Source organism: Benincasa hispida, chromosome 2 (assembly GCF_027475165.1).
Source record: "Benincasa hispida cultivar pf3 chromosome 2, pf3_genome.v1.1, whole genome shotgun sequence".
Lineage (NCBI taxonomy): Eukaryota > Viridiplantae > Streptophyta > Magnoliopsida > Cucurbitales > Cucurbitaceae > Benincasa > Benincasa hispida.
In genome coordinates, this window is record NC_143479.1 from 57,614,427 (window position 1) to 57,637,961 (window position 23,535).

At 33.9% G+C, this 23,535-nt stretch overlaps 3 protein-coding genes across 8 annotated transcripts in view; 1 reads left to right on the top strand and 2 right to left on the bottom strand.

Moving 5' to 3' along the window:
• Positions 1–8,440, bottom strand: part of ELF8 (binding protein) — a 13,234-nt gene extending 4,794 nt beyond the window's left edge. Inside the window, exons 1-13 of the mRNA XM_039022973.2 lie at positions 8,080–8,440; positions 4,287–4,353; positions 3,933–4,127; positions 3,653–3,753; positions 3,056–3,109; positions 2,763–2,879; positions 2,600–2,663; positions 2,282–2,496; positions 2,125–2,209; positions 1,309–1,409; positions 1,097–1,189; positions 293–361; positions 79–171 (exon numbers count right to left, since the gene is read on the bottom strand). Coding sequence (XP_038878901.1) covers positions 79–171; positions 293–361; positions 1,097–1,189; positions 1,309–1,409; positions 2,125–2,209; positions 2,282–2,496; positions 2,600–2,663; positions 2,763–2,879; positions 3,056–3,109; positions 3,653–3,753; positions 3,933–4,127; positions 4,287–4,353; positions 8,080–8,220 — 1,395 coding nt within the window. The 5' untranslated portion in view covers positions 8,221–8,440. The remainder of the gene's footprint in view (positions 1–78; positions 172–292; positions 362–1,096; positions 1,190–1,308; positions 1,410–2,124; positions 2,210–2,281; positions 2,497–2,599; positions 2,664–2,762; positions 2,880–3,055; positions 3,110–3,652; positions 3,754–3,932; positions 4,128–4,286; positions 4,354–8,079) is intronic.
• Positions 8,441–14,497: 6,057 nt separating this feature from the next.
• LOC120070724 (RNA polymerase III RPC4) lies at positions 14,498–18,170 on the top strand. 6 transcript variants are annotated; one of them, XM_039022581.2, is made up of 12 exons: positions 14,501–14,718; positions 14,865–14,936; positions 15,094–15,160; positions 15,243–15,298; positions 15,384–15,441; positions 15,558–15,597; positions 16,411–16,506; positions 16,611–16,657; positions 16,766–16,826; positions 17,057–17,148; positions 17,225–17,461; positions 17,727–18,170. In XM_039022581.2, exons 3-12 carry the CDS (start codon positions 15,116–15,118, stop codon positions 17,874–17,876), a joined length of 882 nt encoding a protein of 293 aa, XP_038878509.1. In that variant the 5' UTR covers positions 14,501–14,718; positions 14,865–14,936; positions 15,094–15,115; the 3' UTR covers positions 17,877–18,170. The 6 variants fall into 6 exon arrangements, with proteins under 6 accessions (XP_038878504.1, XP_038878509.1, XP_038878507.1 ...); XM_039022579.2 differs by having other exon boundaries at positions 14,506–14,718; positions 14,785–14,936; XM_039022582.2 differs by having other exon boundaries at positions 14,506–14,718; positions 14,901–14,936.
• An 875-nt stretch (positions 18,171–19,045) lies between these two features.
• Positions 19,046–22,289, bottom strand: LOC120071475 (cytochrome P450 CYP72A616-like). The gene is made up of 5 exons (XM_039023786.2): positions 21,922–22,289; positions 21,627–21,847; positions 20,502–20,746; positions 19,784–20,159; positions 19,046–19,667 (listed from the first exon to the last, which is right to left on the bottom strand). The coding sequence occupies exons 1-5, from the start codon at positions 22,187–22,189 to the stop codon at positions 19,242–19,244; spliced, it is 1,536 nt and encodes a 511-aa protein (XP_038879714.1). The 5' UTR covers positions 22,190–22,289; the 3' UTR covers positions 19,046–19,241.
• Between the last annotated feature and the right edge of the window lie 1,246 nt (positions 22,290–23,535).

The following is a 23,535-nucleotide window of genomic DNA, read 5'->3' on the forward strand; positions in this document are numbered from 1 at the left end:
AGAGGAAGCACTTCATAACTTGACCTAGAACAATTTTCGATGTAAACAATTATAATCTCAACATCAAACCATACACACCTCAAACTCTTCTCTTTCAAAGTGAAGAACCCCAAGATTGTTGAGCACTTCAATAGGTACTTCTTGACCTCCCTTTCTCAAGAGAATGCTGGCCTGTAATAACACTCATCACCAAAACAAATCATTAGATTAAAGGCAATAAGGAATAACAAGTTAGGAAGTAAATACCGATCATATAAAGAATCTAATTGCAAAATAAATAAAAAGTCCTTACAGTTTTGAAGGCATCCAAAGCAGCACCTTCATCAGTTGAAATCAACAATTCTCCAAGATCTAAAAAAGCCTGCCATGCAATTTAATTCTTCGTTACATTACATGTAGTGAAAACTAAACGGTAGTTCGTCCATACATATGGCAATAACAATAGTACTTGCTTTGACAGAAAAGCAGAAATTTAGATGTTTGTCCTAGGGATAGCCTCCAATCAAATGTAGAACAAAATATTCTAGTTCCACTTTTTGTAAAGAAACTGAACAGAAAAATAATTGGAGAATGAGTGTGACGTGATGTGACATACAGGCTACAGCTTTACACCCCCGGACTAAAGAATTATAAAATTAAAGAAAACTCTTCTTCTAAGCAAACAATAAAATTTTCAGGAAGTTCAATTTTAATGTTGAACGTGCACTAGGCCTAATGTCAATTGGAGCTAATTGTTTTATTGCCATCATTTTTCAGCTGATAGATTATAGAAAACTTGTTAGTTACAGAGGCAATTCTTGCTAATGCTTTCAATCAGACAAGTAATCTAATGACCATTTGTCAAATAATTTGATCAACTGTGAAATGCCACACAAGCTCATGAAAGAAATAATCTGTCAATGCCAAAGCACCAAAAGTAAGTGTAAGGGAACAATCACAGCTTTGTAAAGTAATAATGATAAAATTAGGCATTAGTACCAAGGCATGATCAAGGACAGGGAATCAAATAAACAAGTCCAACATTAAGGGTGGGAGATGCCAACTTGCAACATCAAGACATGATAAAGCCTCTTAAATCCCCCAACTTAAGGTCTACCTGTGCATCACGTGGATCAATTTTTGTAGCTTTCCTTAAAGATTCCTGGGCCTTCTCAGCGTGTCCAAGTTGAACATAAATATGACCAAGTACCTACATCAAAACCAGTAACTCAACTAATGAGACACAAAATAATGAAGGCTAGAAATACAAAAACCTTGGGCCTACAAGTAACTGGAACACATCTAAATATCTTTTTAGTTTCAACTCACTTTCAATGTCTCACAATTGTCGGGATAAACCTCCAAAACTTTCTCAAAGTTTGATAATGCACTTCTAAGATCTCCCATCTTCAATTGAACCTGACCCAAACCTAAACCAAATAAACAAAATATCAGAAATAATGAATTTAACGACAAATCGATATGGCAACATCATTAGACAGAATAGTAAACTATTGATGCAGTTATCACTTCAATAAACCCCCCTGAAAAGCCATAATTTGTAAGTACACCTGCAGTAAACTAAACACAAGGGGAAAATAGGAAATAAGCACTTCAAACAAGAAGATAACCTAGTCATCTAAAGAATACACTTCAGGGTCATTATTACAATAGGGCAAAAGCCTTGGGACTGGGGGCATGAAGCGCCCACAATTGAAAAATATATTTATACATGAAAAAATAAATTGATATGACTAGTAAGATCATTGAAATGTTAATAATCAAAGCTTTTGCAAGAGAATTTTTAGAGAGAGACAGGTTTTTTGGAGCAATTTTTTTTCTACTTTTTCTGGATAAAGAAACGTCATTTTTTTTTTTTACTAATTCAAAGAATGGAGAACTCATTGCCTAGGCACCCTTGTTTAAACATTCATCAAGATAGCTAAAAGATTAGAGCTTCAAAAGCAGTGGCACATTACAGTACCTAAGAGTTTGCAAGGGAGAGAGAAGAGGGGAGGAAAAGGTCTGGAAAAAAATATATTAAAAAGACTTGGCATTACCAAACTCAAACTATTCTAACATACCCAAAAAGAAAATAAATCATAAAGCCACAGACAGATAGAAAAAATTGGGAAACAAACTTACCATAATAAGGAAATACAAACTCACGGGGTTTATTAGCTTCCTTTGCAGATGCCATGTAGTACAAACCAGCTTTCTCATAGTCTCCCTACAGACATTCTACCATCAGTATAGTAATCTTCTCCTTCTTAAGGTTATGAGATCAAGAAGGCTACCATACCTTGCTATGGTAAGATCGAGCAAGATTATAAAAAGAATGAGACTTTGTAGGCCCATGGTTGGTAATGGCAAGTGCAGTTTCAGTCAATTGCTCCACCAAAAAGTGTTGGCCAGTAAAGAAAAAGTGATTTGCCAAGTAATTCAGAGCCATTGCACAAAAAGGGTATATTTCAAATGCCCTCTGCATCTTTTCCATCCCATTTCTGATTCGACCAGCTGCGGTGGTGAATATACACCACAATGGAATTACTCAAACGTATCAGAAAATATGACCTAGTAAAAATAAATGAGAAGGAACGGAAGCCATGATGAAACCTACCTTCATTTGTGTTCAGATCAATGATTGCTAGAGCAACAAGAGCCTCAACATTTTCTGGATCCAACTGCAAGTATAAAATTAAGAAATATTAAGCCAACATCAACTTCAAGAAGGTAAGTTCGCATGAGTTTAATTGATGATTGAAAAAGCTAATATCACTAGCCTGCAACACTCTCTCAAATGCTTGCTGAGCTTTTCCATATTGTTTTAATTGGTAGCGGCAAAGGCCTATGCCAAGTCTTACAGCAGCAGGGCAATCAGGATACACTTGCAAGGCCCTCTGTTAGAAAATTCATGTTACAAGACCAAAGGCATCATCAAATTGGTTTGAGATAATTGTACCTTCCAATGAACTTAAGTAATCAAGGAAGAGGGCAAGTTGGCCCCCACTGAGCATAAAAGATTACAAAGTGGATTCAAAATCACTTAATGTGCAGACATGCGAAGACAACCAACCTTGTACAGCTCTAATGATTCAGAATAATGTCCACGGTTGAATTCAACACATGCCTGCAGATATGCCAAAGTTGTTGAGGGGAGAGATCAACCAACACAAACTCCTTCAGTAATCAGTCTTGTTTTAAGAATTGGATCACACCTCAACTAAGTTACTAGCAAACTTAAATATGAAGCAACAATAATAATTTTACACCACATTGCTGAGACCAGGGTGAAGCACATGATCCATCAGGTACATCAGATAGAATAGATAAATTGAATGAGAATTGCAAACTTTGAAAAGGTTCATAAGATCAAGTACAGCATATTCTAAAGCAATTAACATTCAACTACTTCCAAATATCAGATAAAATAGGCATGCAGATGCATTTCATCTTGCAAGGGAATATATAAAATAGTAGCGTTGAAATTTTTTTTATTATAAAAAAAAAAAGTCTTTCAGAAAAAGCCACTCTAAAATCAAGGAGTATTAAAAGAAACAATCTATAATCAAGGAACCAAAAAAGTAATCATCTTCTAGATGACACCTTTTCCATGATCTAGAGTTACCAAAGACCAGTTAACTATGAGTCAGGTGAAAGATTTTGCCCGTACTTGACCTAGAAGAGCAGGAACATTGTCACGATCTCCATCTAAAACAATCTTGAATGCAGCAAATGCCTGTTCTACTTCCCCTTTGGTCAATAAAAGCTGACCTGTGAACATTTCAAGCATTATAATTCCAAGCATGCTTCAAAGAATCATTGAAAAGACAAAATCAAAGGAAGATCACAAGCAGTTTAAAACAGATAGCAAAAGGCAATCATTTGAGTTTAATTTTAATGTCATAACATCTAACTAAACTTAAAACAAAATTTTAACTAGAAGAGTTTACCTTTTCCGACCCAAGTTGAAGGTTCATGCATATCAATTCTTGACGCTTTGTTGTAATATTGTGTGGCCAAAATGAAATGTTCTTCTTTTTCTCGTTGTTTTGTCTCAATTTTTCCAAGATAGCTGTAGTAAGCACCTAAGGCATTCAAGATTGCGATTCTTTCATATCTAACATCAGCATAGTATTCATCGATTTCTGCAACATTAATGAAATTACAAATGTTGAGATAAGATTAGAAATTTTTTTAGGCTGTGGGCTTGTTTGTTCTACTCAAGTAGCCGCAACTAATTAAAGTATTACACTTACTAAAAATAAAAATAACCAAAAGTCCAACATTTGAAAAGAAGCCAATACCTGGACTCGACCCTTCCTCCAGAATTTGTCGGAATTGTTCCAGTTTTCCTTGCTTGAAGTATTCCCTCTGGAATGTGTAAACGAAATGATACACAGAAACTCAGACATGGATGTATTACATGCTAAAAGAAACCTCAAAATATATATACTCAGAAATAACATATTCAAAAAGAATAGTTTGTCCTAAAAGGCATGAACTTCTAAGTTTGATAGTCAAGTTATAATTGATCTTGAAGTAGCAATTGACTCATTGTAGCCAATCATCATTCGGACAGCATAAACCAGAGGTGGAGAAATGATGGACATTAGTTTTAAATTAAAATTAAATGCATGGGAAAAATAATTCTATACTTAATAAATATGGAATTGAACCAAATGAATAATCTAAAAGTGTATAGTGGATAACATCACCTCTGGCTGCGGATTCAAGTAATCATTTTTTTTCTTGATAAGGAATTGAGCTTACATTGACATAAAAGAAAGAATGTACAAGGGCATACAAAAAAACAATCCAACAAAAAAGGAGACTCCAACAAACTACAAAAAGGACCTCCATTCCAACAAAATCAAACTAAACTCATAGTTACAAAAAGGCCTAGTGACCGATGTCTACAAAGAAGCATTTAACCTCACAACCTCCAAGACGTCGACACACAACCTCTCCACCTCTCTAAAAATCCTATTGCTCCTCCCAAGCCAATCTTCCAGGGAAAAAAATAAATAAATAAATAAACCTAGCTTGACACAAAAAAATAATAAAAATAATAAATCCTTTCTCCTAGAAAGGAAATTTTAGACGCACCTCTCCTCAATAATAGTGTAACCATCTCTATTCCAAGACAAAGATAACAAAGGTCCCAAACCAACCAAGCCTGAGAAACTAGACAGACAGACATCCCCAAAACAAGAATAACAATTCAAGTGGTCATAGAAAACCTAGTGACACAAAGTTTATGGTAAACCCTCTAACATGTCGGCCAAGAAACACATAAAATCTGAAAAAACCTTTGTCCAAAAAAACCATCAAATCTAGAATAACCTTTCGCCAAAAAAATATTACATTTGAATAGGAAATGTTTTTACACATCTATACAACCAAGAGCTAAGCTTGTCTCCAAGCTCACACAGTCACCAAGTTTTCTTTATAATTGTGAGTGTAAGGGCCAACTTGCGCGTATCTCAACTAATCTCACAGGACATCTTACCTAATCTCCTATATTTAGGTGCCAAAGAAACTAGTAAGATACTAAAAGAGACAGTGACTGTGCACAAACCAAAAGAGAGGCTATCGTTATAAAGCTCGACATTGAAAAGGCTTTTAATACAATCAACTGGAATTTCCTCGATAATTTGATGATTGTCAAAGGTTATGGGCGCAAATGGAGGAAAATGGATCAAAGTTGTATCTCCTTGGCAAAGTTTTCCATTATCATTAATGGTAGACCAAGGGAAAAATAAGGGTTATTCTTCATCAAGGTGATCCTCTCCCCCTTTCTAATTATTATGGCGAGTAATTATCTAAGCAGGATGCTTTCTCAAGAGGCTGAAAATGGTGTTTTCGAGGATTTTAGAATTAGAATGAAGGTCTATACAACAATCATTTGCAGTCTGCCAATGACACGATTCTTTTCTCCTCTCCAAGAAAAGACAAACCATCTCTTCTATTAAATACCATTCACACCTTTGAAGATGCCTCAGATTTTGGTATGAACCACATGAAATCAGAATTCTTGCGCTTAAACATGGATACTTGGTTGATTGTCTCAATTTTGGATCCAAGGTTGGTAATTGGCCCTCCATATATTTGGGCTTACCTCTCAATGGAAAGGCATTCTTGGTGCCATTTTGGGAACCTATTGTTGAAAAGGTAGAGAGGACTTAAAGGTTGGAGTGGTACACATATCTCGAAAGGGGGACAATTAACTTTGATCCAAGCAACACTTCCCATGTACTCTCTCCCTTTTTGTGATCTCATCCAAAGTCGCGGCTCATCTAGAAAAGTTTTATAGAAATGTTTTCGTGGAATGGAAATACAAACAAGAGGGCCTTACACTCTTTGAAGTAGCAGAAGATTAAACTCCGTATTATTGAAGGGGGTCCTGAGCTGACTGACTTAAAATTAAAAACCAAAGCCTCCTTGCTAGAGATACCACGACGAGAAAACTCACCCTTCAGAGGCATCTTATTGTTTACAAAGAATGACCCCTCTCTTCAACCGAACCAAACAATGTTCAAATTATTCGAGGGCCCATCGAAAAATATCATACAGAACAAGGAGTTGACTCTTGACAACGTTGTCAGCTTTGTTGGAAATGTGGCAGCCACTTCCTTTTGGAATGATACATGGATTGGAACTTCCTCCCAAAGAAGCTTTTCCTAGAATATTCGCACTATCACTACACAATAATTCTACTATTGCATACTATTAGAATAGAGAGACAACACCCTAGAATCTTCACTTGAGAAGGCATCTCACTGAAAACGAGATCAATGAACGGTCCCTACTATCCACAATTATTATCTCCCCTCTTCCCTTGATGGAGGATTGTTGGAAATGGTCCATGAACTCCATGGGGTTATACACAGCCAAGTCTCTATCAAGCAAACTTTCTTCCAGTGGAATCATCCACCCAAAAGATCTATACTCAATCATCTGGAAAAGTCCCATATCTAAAAAGGCCAAAGTTTTCCAATGGGAACACAGCCATGGATGCATAAATATTGTTGATATATTGATCAAAAAAGCCTCTTGGATCGTCTCTGCCGCTAATAGGTGTACCCTTTGCCACAACTACGAGAATAGCAGGACTATTACTCACCTCTTTGTCACTTGTGAATATGCTCATGCTTTTTGGTCAAAGATTTTGGAGGCCTTCCATTATCACATGGTCTTCTCCAATGATCTTCTTATCCTTCTACAGTCACTCCTCACCTCACTAGTCACCCATTCATAAAGGAAAAAGAGGTCCTATCGACTTTCTTCATTAAAGCTTTCTTTTGACACATTTGGCTTGAAAGGAACTGACGCATCTTCAAAGACAAAACTATGACATTTTCATCCTTTTTTTAACACCTTACTTATATTGCCGTTTTTTTGGTGTAAATTCACCCCATTCTTTAGTGATTACAATCTTACTTTTCTTACTTCTCAGTGGAATAGGTTTTTGTAATCTACATGGCATTCCTTATCCTTTTGTAATTTCATTCCATCGATGAAATTAGAAAAAAATAAAAATTAAAAGGATAATAATAAAAAGAAAGAAAGAATAAGAAGATTGATGGCTACCATGGACCAAACACATTCCCTCTAAGTCCTTTATTATACAATCCCCATCTAGTTCGCACGGTTACCCAATTGGAAACCAAAGCACTCCATCAATCAATCTTCACACTCGTACCCAAATTGAAGTTTAAAAAAAAACAACAAAAAAAACAAAAACAAAAACAAAAACAAAAGAAAAGAAAACAATATGACTAGGTTCCAGTCGCATAATCAACAACTTAAAAAGAGCTCCTTACATTAAAATACCCGCAAAAAGAAAAAGAACACGCACGCACGCACGCACAAAGAATTTGGTCACCCCCTCGTAGATCAATAATTATTAGTACGATACAAGCACAATACTGCATCAACTTCACCCATTACGCATATCACTCAAAAAGTTCGAAATTAGGTATTCATAACTGAAAACAAAACCTATTCATACGACAAAATCAGGCGTCACAAGATGAGCAAAGGAGGGAAGTTGAAATCAAAGTACATAGCATTGTAGTTATAGAGAGTAGAACGAACCGCGATGATTAGCCAGAGATCTAACGGAGCTTGCTCGGCCTTGAGTATGTCGAGAATGTCGGAAGCGTCTCTGGGGAGTTGATCGAGAGCTACTCTGACCTCCTCCTCCGAGTTCTGTACCGGTATGTACACACAAGCCATGCTTTTCCTTCGAAACGCTAAAGCAGGGCAAGCGGAGGAGGGGAAGAAAATCACAGAATTGTTCGCCGGAAAATCTCGAGCCTCTGACCGCCTCTCTTCTCCGGGAGAAAGGAGGAATAGAAATCAATAGAATTTGAAGAACAAAAGAATGAATCACGAAATTTGATCATAGGGCACTTTCGTATTTTGGTATTTTATAGGGTTAAGTATCTATTTATACTATCTAAAATTTATATTGTATCTATGCGTTTATAAACTCTTGATTTTACCTTTTGCCCTTTTTGATGCTGGTCATATGATCATGTTAGGCAATTTTATTTTTAAATCAAAAAATAATATTTTCTTCTAATTTTAAGCATCACATATAAATTTAAAATTAAAATAAATAAACGATACCGATACTTTTTTATTTCGAATCACGAAAATAATTATTAAAAAAAAAAATAAATTTTATCACATGTTATCTCTATTTCAAGTTAGAAGGGGAAAAAAATTAAAACATATCACATTTTATCCTTAACTTTTTTAGCATCATATATTTAAAAAAAAAAAACAAGACAAAAAGAAAAAAAAAATCATATTTTGTCTAGAGAGGATCTCTACTTTACGTTTAATAAAGGGAATTTTTTTAAAAAAAATCACATTTTACCTTGAACTAATATTTATTCCACATTTAAGTAAAGTAAAAACTGTTTTTTTAAAAGTCATGTTTGTGGCTTTAACTAATATCTACTTCACGTTAAATAAAAAATTGATATGTGTGTATTTGAGTACATATATGTATTACCTTTGATTCAATAATCGATGGTTGATATTGTCGTATGATGATGCTTGAACACGACAAAGTATTAGGGTGATATTTGTGAGGCACTTCGAGAACATACAAGTACACTCATTGCAGCTAGACGAGGGGGAAATGTAATGATCTTTTGATGTATTGTTTGTAGAGGTTCGTGTGATTGTGGTTAGATTATGAGTCATTATTTTGGTCGTGCAATTGCATTTGGCAGGAAGTTGGACAGTTTGATAGCTATGTAGTTGTTGACCAGGGAGGAACACATGCAACTCCATTTGAAATCAATAGCATCAGACGTTATATTCATAGGGCGCAACACGAGATTTAATTCCATAGTTTAAAGATCTCTTAATATCGTATATAGGATCGAATGACAATACTAAATGGGTGATTACAGTTATCTGCCACTTTTAACTTTGAAACCCTAGTTGATATACGTGTGACAACCAAACTTTAATGTCAATCTAACAAAATAACATCAAGCAATCAATTCAAGTTGATAGTTAATATCACAAATATGCAAAGCAAAAGATCAACAAATCCTAACATGCAGTCTAAACATTACAAAACAAACTAAGTACAAAAATAAAAGGAATTCAGGAAAAAGAAGACACTAAAATGCATAGTGGTACAACAATTTGCCTACGTCCACTCTCCAATACACCTAAAACCTACACAACCCCCCCTTTTTACCTAAGTTAAAAGAGAATCTCGGATCCTCTTCACTAGTTTATGATCTAACCTTTTTTTCTCTCACATCCCAAATACGTGCTCACGCGTTAATATAAAAAATCAATTTTAAAAAAAAAAAAAAAAAACTCAAATATTACCTCTAAATAGGTAAAATTCACAAGTTTATCCTATGACACTCCAACAATTTCCTCTCGACTATTACACTTGTAAAAATGGAAGAGAATGAGAAATATACAAACTTTCCAAACACTTAGAGGATGAACAGATGGAATAATATGTTTTTTTTTTCAATAAGGTTTTTAGGATGATGATGAATGATTGATTAAAAAAACAAAAAATAGGATTGATTATAAAATTCGAAGGGTTTAAGATTGATCATTGAATCTATGGTAAAAGGATTAATGGCTGTGATTAAATGATGAGAGAATGAATGAAATTAAATTCACGAATCATAAAAAATTGGATGGAATTTGAAGGAGATTCACCTTTTTCATTTTTAAAAAACAAAAATTCATAGATTTATGATGTTACATGTTACAATCTCATGTGATCTCATTTTTTTTTTTTTTCTTCTTTTTATTTTCATCTATCTCTTAAACAACATATCACATGTCATCTTAGTGTTGAGCCGTGTTTGCCATGTCACTCTCATGTCATCGATCACATCAAATTTGTTTCCAATATTTGTTTACTTGTATCTTTTTTCGTTTGAGGTCCAATTTGAGTTATTCGAAGTGCATTGAATTTTTCTCTACAAGCCTACGTCTAAATCATTGGTAAATAAGCATTCATTATCATCAAACATATGGTATACCTGAAGCTCGTAAAGCTAACATTGTGGCAGATGATTGAGCTTGACGGGGAGCATATATGGCTAAATCTCATTGTTGGTAGGACAATTTTCTCAATTGGCTTTATCACTTTATCTTTTGGTTGAGGCGGATTTGGCCTCATTCTTTACATAATCGATGGATTTTTTATTTTCTATAAAATAAAAGCAATATCTTACGAGTTTGATTGTCTCAACAAATTTACCCTTATACCCAATGTGAGCATGACTCAATTGACATAAAAAAAAATGCACATTCTCAATCAAAAGGTATGAAGTTTGAATTCATCCACCCCACACTGTACTAAAAAAACAAATTAACTTTTATAACACATTTTATGTATACTCGAGTCGTGAACAAATTGTACTATTGTTTGATTAAAAAAAATCTAGATCATATAAAAAAAAAATATCCCAAATGTTGCTATTTATTTATAGAAAACATCATTGTTCCTTTGAAAGTTATAATATTGTTATTCACATGTCATTGAAGTATAAAAATAATCATCAAAGAATGGTTAAAAAATGTCCTCAAAATTAACAAAAAAAAATAATTATTATAATATTAGGCTTAGGTCTGATCTTAATCTAACAAATATTATAGTCATTGTCATGTCGTTCCACATCGCTACCATATTAATTATTTCATCATTCATTCTAAAGGATTTCTACCATCTGAATAGAATAGGATTTTTATTTTATTTTTCGAAATAAGGAGCAAAGTTGAGGTAGATTCATAATTTGGTAATTGTGAATTTGAAATTTTCTAAGTAAATAAAGAATATACAAATAAGCCAACATCGAACTAATATAAATTTTGTTCTGTTGACCTTTTGACTAGAGGTTCAAATTTTTCATCTATTGTATTGTAAAAAAAAATTATTAAAAATTAATATAATTCTACGTTCCGAGAAATAAAGTTTAAATTTAATTGGTTAAAAACTTTTTATTATTAATTATCATCCTTGCTATAGATTTTGGAAATATGTTCTCAATATTCTATTTTTCTTCCATGAAAATTAATATCATTATCGAAATAATTTTGATAACGATTAACTTTGAGATACTAAATTTAATATTTATTGGAATACTCGACTAAAATCGAATAAACTATTTCATTTTTAACCAACAAATTTTTAATGGTTGTTTGATTGGCAACTCATTTTTTTAATGTATTCAAATTCAACAAATATGTGTTTGACAGACAACCATATTCCGTGTATAAAAATAGTTTTTGGATTTTATGATCTAAACCGTGCAAATTTTGAAGATATTTTCTTTTCAATGTGTCCAATTTTTTTATTCTAAATTCTAAAATATAGAGTTATATTAAATAAAGATTAAAATATTTAAAAATATTGTATGTCGTATTAGAGACTAAATTCATTTTTAAATTAATATATGTATTATTGTATTATAAATTATACAATATTACAAGATAATAATTATGCAAATTTTTAACATAAAATATTTTATAAACATATCAGAAATAACTTCGATAAGTTTAGCTTTTATGATTTACCAATAAACCATCAAACACATTTTAAACCATTATTTAAACTATAATTAAAATTCTGAATATTGGCAACATGTATTTGAAAACAAATAAATTTATGTTTTTATTAAATCTCTTGTTTTCAAATTTTTCTACCAAATAGACCATAGTGGTATAAATTTCTAACATTAACATATATAAGTTATTGGGTAAAATATTTTTTTAGTCCATGAGTTTTTAGAAATATGTGTGGTTGGTCTCTGGACCTTTAAATTGACCATTTTAGTCGATGAAATTTCAAAAATATGTTTGAGAAGTTCATCTTCACTAACAGAAATGTTAAAACTAAACAAGATTTTATATTTTTTATTTCAATTTTTCATTAAATACTAACTTCCAATCATCGACATTGTCTCTTAATCAATTTAAAATAATTAAAGTGAAATTTTAAATTTAATTCTAAACACGATGAAAAACAGTGAAAATTAATCAATTATAATTATATTGATTATTTTAAATTTACTGCCCTATATTAACCTTAGAGAATTGTTGGGTTGTGTGCCATAAAACTCGTAGTTTGTAATTACTAAACATATATGAATTTTATTCATACAAGTGTTGTTGATTGTTTTATAACTCTAAATCCATTAAACTACAAACCCTTGGCTATCGTCATGAATACGTGGATTTTATGTGGAGACATGAACTAGATCAAATTCGAGTAAAATAACCTAAACAGTCTATAATACTTGGATTAAGTTGGGTACCTATTTCTAAAGATACTATCGAATACAACACACTTTATGATTGTTACAGATATTGTAAAGTGTCATAAACAATGTGATCAGTTCGTTCATGTAAAGACATGCGAGCGAGGGTATTCTATGCGATGAGAATGTGTAAGACATATCACGAAATAATTATTGTTACGTATTGACATCGTCTATTGTTAACATATATTAATTTCACTTATTGATTACCTAGATAACTTGATCTGAATCCTAAGCTATCTATAAACTTCTGTTTATTTGCGATTGTCCCTTAATCTGCATATGTAAGGGTAAGCTCAACATTGCTGCTCAATATACCTCACGTTTAAGGGATAAAGACCGGGTAGATGGTTGGGGACATGGAATTTACAAAATGAAATTCACTCCTACCCATTTTAAGGATAGTAAAAATGTTGCTCCCTTAGGGGCTGATCCTGACTCTTGAACAAGGGGCCCTATCCTCTTGTTAGTCCGATAGATAATGGATTTAGTGATTATGATCTTAAATCAATTGTTCATTGAAGGGACAGTGGTACTTAAGGAGAAAAGATGTTACTCAGGAGTATTTCAGTATTTGACTTAGCTAAGGTTACGAACAACCTGTGAATGATCAACTTATCGATGATGGTTATATCAAATGGACCATAATATATCTACCGTGAAGGGAGTGCAACTACATGCTATAGTGGACAGTCTTTTTAGTTAACGAATGTTGATTAACTAGGTTAAATAGTTTGACCGGTTAGTCTTGGATTGTTGGAGCCCATGATCTGTAGGTCCATTGGGCGTCTTTGCTAGCTCGCTATGGACAAAATTGAAGAACTAAGTAAAGCAAGAATTTGAAATGTTCAAATTCGGGCTTTAGGGAAAGTTGTATTTTATATGAGATATGATTTACAATTATTTATTTATTAGAGTATTATTGAACATTAGCATGAAAGTGTTTTTTAAACTTGATTAATGTGACTAATCAAAGTTATGTGTCAAAAACAATTTAACATGTGATATTAAATTTGTTTTTAAATATTTTCTAAATCACGAAAATGTTTTTTTTTCATAAAAAATTGATTTATTTGTTTTTTAAATTAGTTAGTGGAAAAATCTAAATTCATTTGTTAGATTTTTTCATTAAGTGGACTTTGAAGTGACACTTCCAAAGCTTGACACCTAAAGATTACATACTAGTGGAGTTTGAGGTAGAAGACATGCAAGATAGAATTTTGCATGTAATTTTGTCTTTAAATAGTTTGGTTTTTTAAATGTATAAGAACTAATGCTTATTTGACTCTTGACTTTACTCTTCCACCAAAATCTCCTTAGTCTCCTCTTCACTATAGTGAAATTCCCGTTAGTTCACTAGTAAAACGGTCCCACAATCGTGTTCTTCAATCGGAGAATAACAAGGATTTACAGTTGGTGGTGTCAATCGAGCACGAAGAGGAAGATTGCGGTGAATTATACAAAGGTTATATTATATAACCGTTTAGGCATGTTTATTATTAGTTTTATGTAATTAGAATGTTATCGATCTTCGCTTTTGCTATTGCACACTTTATAAAATTGAGTATTTATTTAAAAAAGCAAAGTTAAAAGTATAAATTTTAAAATTTAGGATAAAATTAAAACAAAACTCAATTGTAAATTATAATATTTTGAAATATAGGGATTAAATTATAAACCAATTTTTTAAGAATAAAAAATCATTCTAAGCCCTAATCAACGGGCTTGCATTTTGCAAACATCACAAACAACCCACGCAAAAGATTGGAGGCGTTCTATCCACCGACCACCGGAAAAGGCTTTAACCACCGCCAAATCTACCAATTCTAATCGATACTGAGAAGAATCGTTAGTCTCATTTAGCGTTCGGCGACCAACATTCCTTTTTTTGAATCTATCGATCACCCATTTAGAGGTAAATGCTTTTTTGACTTCATTCACCTTTTATTTCTTTTACAGTTTAGAATTATTTTGTTCTTAGATGCTATTTTTCAATGGAACCGTAAAACTGATTAAGCACAAGAACAAAATTATGGAATAAATTTATATATACGTATAAAGCGAACGATGTTCAACATTGAGGCAATGACACTGCAGTTCCGGTGCGTCTCATTCACTCTCAGAACAGAACAGGTAAAATCTTCTGACGCCATTCTTCTTCTTCTTGATGCCCTGTTTCTTTGCATGTTTATGAATGTCAAATCACGCTATAAACGATCGTTTTTTTCCCTTTTTTTTTGGTATTGGTTGTGGCATTTGACAATATTATAACTGATCATTTTTTTTCCAGATTTGAACGAACATTTGAAGACATGGAACAAGATCCGCCGAAAAACAAGACAGCTGCTCCAAGGAAAGTATGTTATGGCTCTCTCATCTATCTACTTGTTTGACGATTTTAAAATTTTTATTTTCATCTGATGGAATGGTCTGCTGCAGTTGAAATTTGCTCCAAAAGCACCTATTCGTCGTATACCAAAACCTGAAGTCAAAGCGTGAGAACATTGCTTTCAAATATAGTAGCACCTTCAATTGTTCCAACATTCTGTCGTAGTCAAAATGTATGTTTGTTTTATGTAGAGAAATAGCAGAGGATGCTGATGCTGCTCAAGCCAGGGATTTACTAAAACGCTTCAATGTATGTTTGTTTTCATTTATTTTCCGTTTCCTTTTATTGTTGTGCATATAGAATATCCAGTTGTTTTACACTCTTGTTCTCTGTTTTCACTTTAATTTCTTGATGTATTATTGCAGGAAAGCACCCTTAGGACAAAGCAAAAAATTGGGAGAAAAGGCGAGTTGCAAACTTCCATAAATTTGTCATTGTTCATAACTAATTTTTGGTTTTGAGCTTAATGATTTTATTTATTTAGTAGATAATTTTAAATTTAATTGATTAATCTTCTGATTGTTTTAAATTGGATGTGAAAGGTTACTCATGTAGTGCTAGTTCTCGGTCATGCTTCTTTTCATCGATTGATGATCGTAGTTGGCTATCATTTTTTTTTTAATTTCTTTTTTCCATCTATTAGTCATGATATACAAAATTCGATAGTAGGATTGATATGCATATTGGTTTATGTGTAACTATGTATTAATCTATTTATATATGCGTGATTGAAATTAAGTCTAAAGATTTGAATATCTTAGGTTATTTTGCTTAGGATTCTTCTTCAGAACAGACATCTATAAGATCACATGAATATCTTAAGAAGACTGAGGGCAATTTTCCATCTGCGAAAAATTGAGGGAGCAGAAAATTGTAATATGCTTTAATTTTCTTGACGAGCAATACAGTTCCGTATTTGGAATTTCTACCATTTGTGTAGCCAAAAGAGATCGCATATTAAGTTTACTAGACATCATGAGTGTAATAATGAATTTGTAGAATAATCCATGAAGTTCTGATAATATGGTTCAACATATCAATTATGCATCATGTGGTCTTGCCCCAACTGTGCTACCTCGCATATCAGGAAAATGTGGTAACTTTTGTTTGTTAATGAACCTCACATCTAATCGAAATTTACTAGCACAACGACTAAAGATTTTTAGTTATTTTAACACGCCTCTGTTTCATTTGCCTGCCTGTTATATTAATATGCAGCGGCACCTACACAAGTTGCATTTGGTTCTGGAGGTACTTCGAGCACCTTAAGATCATATGGTGTTTCAAAAGCTGGAAATAGACCAAGAAATGAAGGTTGGCTATTAAACTACTAAAATCTACTCTACTCAAGATGTAATTGTTTGATTTACTGCACATGAGAGGCTTTCAATGCTCTAAACTGAAAGGTGATTATGCAGATGGAACTCTTCCGTCTAGTACAAGCAAGGAGTATGTAGAACCATGGGTCAGTAAAACATACAAGTCATCAATTATTTTCCTTTTCAATTCCTATTTGCGTCTGCCTTCTCCATCAGTATGTCAAATTAGTAATTCTATTTTCATTTTACTCCAGGATTATTACAGTTATTATCCTGTAACTCTTCCTTTGCGGAGACCATATTCAGGAAATCCAGGTATCTTTGTAAGTTCATGTTATTTACAAAAACTAAAAGGAAAATATTGCAGTGGACAACTGGATTATTCTGAGATGCAATTTATCCTCTACATGTGTGGTTTGCATACTTATCATTTCTGGAGTACAGTTTTCATGGTGAAAACTATACCTGTATCGATGAAAACTGTACCCACATCCTCTGCATTCTTCATCAATTATTTGCTCTAAGTTTTATGCACTACTTCATAGATTCTCTAAACGAAGAAGAATTTGGAGAAGCTTCAGAAAACTTCGCCTATGATGAAAATACAACTACTCCAGCAATGGATCTTGGTTTATTGGTTAGTCATTGGATCCTGTTGATGGCATATCTTGAGCCTCTTGTTTCCAATTTTACGCTTAATGGTTGATTGGCAGGAGGAGAATCCAGAAATGGACGTCTTTTTTCTACAATTACCACCTATGGTGCCTATGGTAAAGCAATCTTCTACTGTAGAAGGGACGGGGGCAGCCAACAGCCTGGAACAAAGTAAAGGTTCACAACCTCGACAGAAAGCCTGCTTGATGAATGAGTTACCTTCGGGCTCCATGGGTAAATTGCTTGTGTATAGGAGTGGTGCTGTCAAGTTAAAGCTTGGTGATATTATATATGATGTGAGTTTATTTATTTTTGTTTCCTACCATAAACATGAGCATGCCAACTTCTTCGCTATCTACTCTTTCACCAACTTGAATGATCTCTTGAGATGAAATATTTTATATTAGAAGCATGAAGTCTCTGCCTCAGCTTTTTAAATTTTTCACTTGATGAAAATATTTACTACTTATGTATAGGATGTTCTTATTTATTTAAGGGCTATTCTTAGATGAAATCTTAGATTTCGCGTTCCTTCTCACACCAGTTTTAAAATACGGGCAGGTTTCTTCTGGAATGGATTGTGGCTTTGCACAAGATGTTGCAGCTGTCAATGTGGAAGGGAAGTGTTGTTGCATCGTTGGGGAGCTTAGCAAGCGTGCCATTTTAACACCAGATGTGGACTCAGTGTTAAAGAATATTGAGGATTTATAATTATTTTCTCTGAAGGTGGAATTTTTTCATAGACATCAATGTGTAGAGAAATTGACGAGAGTGATTTTTTTTTTTTTTTTTTTAAATCAAACCTCAAGAGGATAGAACAACAAAAGATAACAGCAGAAAAAGATGCACTGGTTCATGCAAAACAGAAGAGTGACTATTTTCTCTCTTGTTTAGCTTCGAGTGCCTAGATTTTTAATTATGAACATTTGTCATGCGATCAAGTAGATCGATTATACTAATTACAATTTTGACAAGAGCAATAAATCTCATTCTACCGTACCGAAATATTTTGTTGGTCCCCCCTTCTTAATGCATTTCAGTATTATAACTTGAATGCGATGTATGTCGTTATCTTAATAAGCATTCATTGTCATTGCGCCTCTATGCGAGCACCTTTAACCAGGCGCTCGCTTGTTGATTTGGAAGATTAGGAAGACAAAGAAAATGGTGAAGAATATGAAAGAAGATACAGAAGAGGAGTAGAAGAAGAAGAAAAAAGAAGAATAATAGTACGAAGAAGTAAAATAAGAAGAGTTGGAAAAGATTAAGAGGAAAAAGAAGATGAAAAGTCTGAAGTTATGAAAATGCACCTTCATTAATGTGAAAAGAGGTTGCATGCTGCATGCTATATCTCTCCTCCATGATTGACAGATGGCCATTATTTCTCTTTTCCAATCAATGCTTTGGTAGTATCATTTGTTAATCAAAGTCTACTACGGAAACAGATGACATTATTTAAAGTATGTTCTTTTTAGTTGTCATAGGCTCACTCTTATAGCACTAATATGTAAGTTGTTTTTGATGGTGTAAGTCTAATTTACTTAAATATTAAATAGCTTACATTGATATTTTCTCATTTTTTGAGAATTAAATACTCCTTTTCTTTTACATATAATAGTTGTAGATAATGTTAATTTATTATTTTATTAAGTGGGCCTTGTTTCACTCAGACGACGCCTTTTCGTCGTCTCTCGTCTTAAGGTGATTAAGAGACATGTCCCCTTAAGATGCGCCTTGCGCTTTAAAAACACCGTTGTCAATATGTTGCAAATATCAACTGCGATGAGTGAGATCTAGAGAATGTGTTACATTCTTTATCTTTCGAGGTTTTACATAGTCATAGAGGTGAGATGCTTTCAAACATTAGGTGATCAACTGTAGGCACTAAAAATGCTCTCACTTTGCACGATTCTTTATTAAAATAAAAATAGCATATTTACAGAGAAATCATTTGACTAGTAGATTCTTATCAGTTCTTTCTACAGGAAAACAAAGTACAGTACAAGGCTAGATAATTTGCAGAAATGCCAAACATGATTTTCATCCCTCAAAGGTGGTACTTCATTTACATGCAACCTATAATTGGTGAAGTTTCAGCTGGGCTCCATGCTGTGGTTGAAGAGTCATGACAGTATGAGGAGCATGTGCATAAGAAGGAGAAAGCTCAAAAGAGAAATTCTGTAGAATCATAACCAATGCGACCTTAGCTTCTAACATAGCAAAGTTTTGTCCAATGCAGGTCTTAGGCCCCCATCCAAAGGCGAAGAAAGCCAACTGATCTTTGCTTGCCTTCGAAACTCCTGCCGAGAATCTCTCTGGTTTGAACTCTTCTGCATCTTCTCCCCAGTACTGGGGATCGTGGTGAATAAGCAGCGTAGGTAAGGTAACATCAACCCCAGCTGGTATTAAAACTTCGCCTATCTTTGTTTCTGCATAAGTATGTTGATATTGACCAATAACTGGGGGGTACAACCTCAGGACTTCATTAAGTATCATGGTAACCTGCAGAGTATTGTTTTGTGAATCAGTAACTTTTTTTTCCTTAGATTTTTGAAAAACAATTAAAAACTTGTACCAATAGGTAAATGAAGATTGCTAAGTGTGGAATGAAAACTCACAATCTTGAGGTGGTTTAAAGATTCAAAACTTGGTTCATTCTTCCCACAAATTTGCAAGACTTCCTGCCTAGCCTTTTCTTGCCATTCTGAGTGCATGGCCAAAACGATGACTGTCCATGTTAGCAAGCTTGCTGTTGTTTCCTGCCCTGCAAGGTAGAACTGCTTGCACTCTTCCATCACTTCATCAACTGTCAGTCCATCACCTTCTTGTTGATTTTCTTTCTTCTTTGACTGCAAGAGCAGGCTTAACAAATCATCTACATTGTCTTCCTGGTTGCTCATGGAATTTTCTTTTCTTAGAATTAAACTCCCTATCATGGTTTTGATCTCCTTGTTCATCTTCTCTCTCCTCCTGTTCTTAGCTGTTGGAATAAATCTGCATATACACAAAGCCACATGTCCATCTTGAAAGTTGGATTTCACAATAATTTTAGCTTCATTTTTTCCCATGGTTATAGAACTTGGGCTCCATACTAATCAATTCTAGTTATCTTAATTTGCAAACTAATTTTTTTTTCATCTTCTGCTTATACAAATTATTTCTTTGGATAAGAAACAGTTTTATTGATAGAATGAAATATCCAAAGATGACAAATTATTTAGTCATGGGTGGGACAACTATTCCTACTCAAGTTGTCATTCTCAACCCAGCCATTCAAAAGACAGGAAAAGAATAGATGGTCAGGGAAGTAAAATTTATGAATAAGAGAAATTAGACCTGAAACCAGGAAGATACAAGGTCTGCATAGCATCAAGAGTAAGATGAGTGAGTTGTTTGAGAAGTTCAAAAATCTTCTTCCCCTCTTCAAAGTTGGAGCTAAAGGCAGCCCTGGATATAACATCTGCAGTTAGTCTCTGAAGTTCAGGCCATACATCCACTTCAACACTGTCTTGATTTGCAGCCTTTTCCTTCCATTCCTCTATCATGTTGCTACAGCTTATACTAAAGGCTGGCATCATTCCCTTCATCAACCAAACATTTATTAGTATGTTCTGAACTTCCTTCACTTGACTTTCGGCTCTCTTTGAAACAAAAACATTGGTTACTGATAAATTATTTGCAACTTAGTGCTTTTTTTTAGAAAAATATTATAATAACTTAGCCTAGAGAAAACAAATTCTTTTGTACTACAAAATAGATAATATTTTCAATTTTGTTCAAAACCGTTTTACAACATTTGCTTTGTTAAGCTACAAGATTTAGTCCTTGAAGTGAAAACAATGATGTGATAGGAATGGATTAGGGTATTATTAGAGTATTAAGAGCATATTAGTAATTAGCTCAAGAGTTTGTTATACTTGTTGGTTATAAATAGAGGACGAGGGGATGAAGAAGGGAGGGAATGTTTTGGTGTGTGATCTCAAGAGGGGAGCGTCCAAGTACCTCGAATAACTTGGTTTATCTTGTAGTTTAATTACCTATCATATCTCGATATATTTGGGTTCGATCGTAATATTTAAATAAGTGTTTCAACTTTCAACCTGGTGTGTAATGAGTTAATGAATTTTCAATTTTGTATCGATGAATGTCTCATAAACCAAGTGTCTATAGGACATAAAATTGGAAGTTCAAGGATCTACCAGACATTTTTATGTTCTAGTATATAGAGTACAGAAACCAAACTTAGGGCCCAGTTTGATTGACTTTAAAAAAAAAAAATTATTTTTCAAAAAACTCATTTTTATTTGAATACTTTTGATAAAAATTGATTAAAATATACTTGAAAAGTTGTCAAATACTATAATTCTTCCAACATGACTTATTTTTTGAATTAAATACTTGAAAATGAATTCCAAACATATTCTTATAATCTATAACCATAAATATATTTTCAGAGTATACCTTGAGCCTTTCATGATGAAAAGCAGGATTGATAATCCTCCTATGTTTAGCCCATTCCTTCCCTTTTAGAGTAGTTAATCCCCTTGTTAGCTTCAGAATAAGTGGGTTCAATGGTGGCTTCTCAAAGCTACCCGCCTTGTTCGATAGTACTTCTTTCATCATTTCGGGGTCCTTCACTATCAATCTCGGATTTGTTCCAAACCAACACATCGATACCTTTCCTACACACAAATGACGAAGTATTAAAACTTATTCTAATACAAGATACAACGAGATACAACACGACACAACATACCATATTTTTTAGCGTTTACTGCTGTGAACGGATCGACACGTTGAACAATCTGATGATCTAGACTCATAGGGGTGGACCATGCTTCAGTGATCATCCTCACAAACTCTTTGACATCACCAACCATAGGCTTGTAGGAACTGCCCCTAATTCCTTGTCTTTTCAACTGTCTTTCCACCAATTTGGGTCTCCACCAAATGGAGTGAAAAGCTTTTGCTACTCCAAAAACAACCAAACAAAGTGGCAATGAATAGAACACAGAGTATTCCATTTTTGTTTTAAACGATCAAACAAAAAAGGACCTTCACAGTACTTTGTTGTTGTTGTTTACATTATTTCATTTGGATTTTATATTCCCAGTTGGTCAAACTTCTTATCTTGAAGAGCTAAAGTTTGTCATAAAAAGAATTATTAAATTATTAGAATTGTTGAAAATTTGATTTTGCTTGATGAACAAGGTGTTAAAGGCCCACCTTTTTTGGTTCAAATATTGGGCCATCAAAGAACCGTAACACCATTTCTGTTGGGCTGGGCCCGCTGTTGGCTCGATCATGCGTGCGGTACAAGGTATTGACATTTGTATACTGGTAAAAATTAAAAATTAAAATCTTAGAATAATTAGCATAATAATAAAAAGGATAGAGGTTAATTTTGACAATGAATTGCTTATCTACATGAACAAACTGCCAATTTTAGCCATTTTGATTGCAATTAAAAAGTTTGATCTTATAGAACCGACAAATCACCAAAAATAATATCCACAATTTAACTATAGTTGTCGGAAGACCAACTACACCCAACATCTTTGGAAATGGTAGAAACATAAAAATCAACAAAACTTACAAAACCAACAACATAACGGGCTATATAGTGAGTAGCCTTATTACATACATGGGGATAGATGAGGAGACAGGACCCGACCGACTTGTCAAATCTCAAATTTTGACAACAACATCCTTTATTTGGGTAAATCTTTCAAGCAATTGTTTAGCAAGTTCACCACCTCCTTCACATCAGATTCAACCACTAAAGAGGCAGGGGAAAGTAAACAAGAGGAGGAAAGAAAAGATAAACCGTCGATAATAGCCCGAGTCTCGAGCAACTTTATGAACCACTCATGTCTTGTAGCCTGACCCTTTAAGAGATCTGAAGAGTCACGCACCACCCAACCCACACCACCTAGATACATATCCTTGTTCCAAGAAAAATCAACGTTCATCTTCCACTCGCTAATATGGGGGAGGGGGCTTCATTAAACATGACTTGTCAAGCTCTCCAACTGGCTGGGGCAATGATCAGATTTTAGAACAGAGCCTCCCCTATCAAAGGTCAGAGTAACATTTCTAAGCAAAAACTTCAACGGACCCTTTGACCCATTGGAGTTTATAGAGATTTTGTGGTTCTAAAGGCACCACAAAATTGTGATAGGCTTGCTTCGCTCCCCCTCATCAAGGTTGTTGGCCATCCAATGCCATAGCTCCCATGGATGCCAGGAAGACCTGCACGATATAAAAAGAGACCGCATATTAGGAAGGAACTTAAGCCAACAATTCTTGGCCAACTCACAAAACCAGAGAGCATGAGATGCAACTCTCGCTCTTTTCTGCAAAACAAACA

Coding starts and splice junctions, on each gene's coding strand:
- LOC120070724 (XM_039022576.2), top strand. CDS start 15,116: ATGGAACAAGATCCGCCGAAAAACAAGACAGCTGCTCCAAGGAAA. Junction 15,442..15,557: donor ATTTACTAAAACGCTTCAAT/GTATGTTTGTTT, acceptor GTATTATTGCAG/GAAAGCACCCTTAGGACAAA. Junction 17,149..17,224: donor CAATGGATCTTGGTTTATTG/GTTAGTCATTGG, acceptor GTTGATTGGCAG/GAGGAGAATCCAGAAATGGA.
- LOC120071475 (XM_039023786.2), bottom strand. CDS start 22,189: ATGGAATACTCTGTGTTCTATTCATTGCCACTTTGTTTGGTTGTTTTT. Junction 21,848..21,921: donor AGTAAACGCTAAAAAATATG/GTATGTTGTGTC, acceptor ATTTGTGTGTAG/GAAAGGTATCGATGTGTTGG. Junction 20,160..20,501: donor TTGTATCTTCCTGGTTTCAG/GTCTAATTTCTC, acceptor GTGTATATGCAG/ATTTATTCCAACAGCTAAGA.